The sequence below is a fragment of the Pinus tabuliformis genome, chromosome 6, assembly GCF_031772625.1.
Source record: "Pinus tabuliformis cultivar Carrire ecotype Pingquan chromosome 6, CPIR1, whole genome shotgun sequence".
Classification (NCBI taxonomy): domain Eukaryota; kingdom Viridiplantae; phylum Streptophyta; class Pinopsida; order Pinales; family Pinaceae; genus Pinus; species Pinus tabuliformis.
Window position 1 is genome coordinate 1836079271 of NC_142292.1, and position 3325 is coordinate 1836082595.

General features: G+C 45.2%; 1 protein-coding gene across 1 annotated transcript; it reads left to right on the top strand.

The window, feature by feature from the left end:
• Positions 1-596: 596 nt before the first annotated feature.
• LOC149266338 (uncharacterized) lies at positions 597-2447 on the top strand. The gene is made up of 2 exons (XM_089407949.1): positions 597-1413; positions 1795-2447. The coding sequence occupies exons 1-2, from the start codon at positions 597-599 to the stop codon at positions 2445-2447; spliced, it is 1470 nt and encodes a 489-aa protein (XP_089264075.1).
• Positions 2448-3325: the final 878 nt, after the last annotated feature.

Genomic DNA, 3325 nt, shown 5'->3' on the forward strand with positions numbered 1-3325 from the left:
GAAGAAAAACCTATATACAAGAGATCATAGCAAAGGCTAAATCCGAAGCATCTTCTCGCATAGCTGTGAGACCAGGAGCAAGAAGGGTGAAGTCAGAAGGATAGTCAGTGGAACAGCCAGTATCGACTGTAGCATTCTGTGGTGATTCAACACAGCAGGTCCCTCTGACCATGGAAGAAGCATCTAGCAGTGGACCTGAGTCAGAGAATCTTGAGCTGGTGTTAGCAGAAGAGGAAGTTGCAAGCAGAGCATCGGTAGAATCAGACCATTCTGGTAAAGGAAAGGGAGTTGCAGCCGAAGGATCAAGCCATCAGGCCACAGGAGATATTTACATCACCAAGAGACCGAGGAAGTGCTACTAAAGCAGCTCGAATTCCGGTAATAAAGAATCCTCAGCCACCCTCTACAGAGCCTGTTAAGATCCCCAGTGATTATTGGAAAATATTCATGGCTCCTACCAACTCCACCATCGATTTCCCTATTGGAGATCTAGGAACCGGTGTGCCTACAAAGCCTATTCCATTGGCAGCTTTACCAACTTTCCATGGGCTTATCTCTGAAGACCCTGACACATTTCTATTTGAGTTTGATATAGTATGTCGGGGTATGACTACACAACGGATGCCCAGAAGCTGAAGATTTTCCCTTCCACTCTAAAAGGGATGGCTCTGCGCTGGTTCATGGGCCTTGGAGGAAAGTCCATTTCTACATGGGAAGATATGCAGACGGCTTTCTTGGAGAAATACCAGGATTACTGTAAATCCCGGAACATTAAGGAGGAACTCTTCAAGTTCGCGCAGAAAGAAGATGAAAGCTTGGAAGATTGTGTGGAAAGGTTCAACTACACCTTACAAAGGTTAGGACATTCTGACCTAGATAAGGAAATATTAAAGATTATCCTCCTTCGATCCCTTCGAGAAGACTCGATGGAACTATTGAACATTGTGGGGAAGGGAGATATCTCCAAGGAGAAGTTCGAAGACATCTGCAAATTATGTATTCAGTGCTCAAGGGGACTTGCGAGAAACAAGCAGGGGGTCCATTCAGTAAAGGGGTCTGGCGGGGGTGTTACAAAAGCAGAAATCAGGAATTTGCTAGATAACCTGAGAACAGATATCCTCAGCACCCTGTCAGTGCAGATGGACACTCTGCAAGTAAAACAAAAGCAGCTAGAGTTGGACAGGACGATGGCAGTGTTTTGTCCAAAATGCAGGAAGAAACATCTGGAGAGGGAATTTCCATTGAATGCCATAGAGGAATGTGCGATCTGCGAGCTCAACCATGCGACCAGCTCATGCCCTTCCTTACCAGGCTTGAAAGCAGTGTTTCAAGGAATCGGGGAGGACATAGAGCAGTTGTATCTCATGGGATCGAGGAAGCCATGGCAGCCCCAACCTCCGATGGGAAATCAAGGTATGTACTTGGATCCATCTCAGTATTTTAATAATTGTAATATGAATCCCCAGACCATGCCTTATCCTCCCATGTGGCTGCAGTACCAGTACCCACCTTGGCAGCAGTGGAACCCTCAAGCCAATATGAACTCCCTGCAGGCTCCAACTTGGCGAGGATCCACTCCTAGTCAGTTTCCTCAGTAAATGCCATCACAGATGCCCCAGCAACAGCTTCAATTGCCCTCCAATGTGCCTCCTAGTAACCAACCGGCCCGTCCACAGCTCCCAATGTAGCCTAACCCTAACCCTAACAATAAGGGAGCTCATCAAGCTGATGTTCTTAACCTGCCTTCATATAGTATCTCCACTGCAGAGCTGTACGAAATGAATCTGTGATCAGGTCGGACAGTTAATGTCCCACCTCCTCCAGTTATCATTAAACAGCTTGATAGTGAAGGTAGGGAGGCAGAGTCGGTCAATGAAGAGCCAAACCAAATCGATCGAACCCAGACGCCTCCTGTCAAACAGCATCATTCGGAACCACCTTATCCAGAGAGATTAATCATGAGCAAACCAGGTCCTCAATCTGAATTTGATTTACTAGGAGAGTTGCAGAATTTATTTGTTAAAATTCCCTTACTACAAGCCATGAAGGATGTGCCAATCTATGCAAAGACACTTAGGGAATATTGTTCCAAGAAACCTGCTAAGAAAATTAAAGATCCCCTCACTATACATGTTATGGGAAAGTTGTCAGATTTTATGATGGGAAAATCTATGCCGGTGAAATATGGAGATCTGGGGAACCCGATCTTGACAGTACAGATTAATGGGGTAGAGATTCCAAATGTGTTAGTAGACCTAGGAGCTGCCATCAATGTCATCACTACTAAAACCATGCACATCCTAGGACTTCGTAATCTAAAGCATACACCTACAGTCCTAGAATTAGCAAACAGATCTACAGTTAAACCTGTAGGAAAGCTGGAGGATGTGACAATTTCAGTAGACTCATGGCATTACCCTATAGACTTCCTGGTATTACATACATAGTCATCAGTGGGTGGTCATCCCCTAATTTTGGGAAGGCCATGGTTGGCCACTGTAGATGCTTATATTTGGTGCCGCTCAAGGAATATGGTCATTTCTAACAGGCATAACACTAAGAAGGTTGTATCTGCAGTAGAGGATGGAACGGAAGATGAAGAAGTACGACCTATCCTTACTATTGGACAGGCCCTACAATTGAAAGCCGGATCAGAAGATGATGTGATCACTTCTTTCATGGATGATCCCCATTCAGTTTCAGAACCAAACCAGCAGATCTTAGAATCCATCCTGAGCTGTGAGACTCAGGAAGGTATGGAAACAGCGGAAGGATTAGAGGAACTGATGCACCCCATAAAAGTATACAAGTGGAATTGGAACCTAGGAGAACCTTGAACATTAATCCGAACCTGTCAGAATCTCAGAAGGAGCAGCTTATAGACGTTCTGCGAAAACATAAGGAGGCCTTTGCCTGGGATTATGCAGATATGAAAGGAATCCCGACTAACTTATGCACCCATCACATATACATCAAGGAGGATTGTCGTCCCATAAGGCAACCTCAGAGGAGGATGAACCCGGCGTTGAAGAACGTGGTAAAAGAAGAACTTCAGAAGTTACTGGATGTGGGTTTCATCTACCCAATCTCAGACAGCCAATGGGTCTCACCACTGGTAATGGTCCCCAAAAAGAATGGCAAATGGTGGATCTGCGTAGATTATCGAGAGTTGAATAAGGCGACGCAGAAGGACCACTTCCCCTTGCCGTTTATTGATCAAGTGTTGGACACATTGGCTGGTAAGAGGTATTTTTCTTTTCTGGATGGGTTTAGTGGATATAACTAGATCCAGATTGCTCCTGAGGACTAGGACAAGACCACGTTC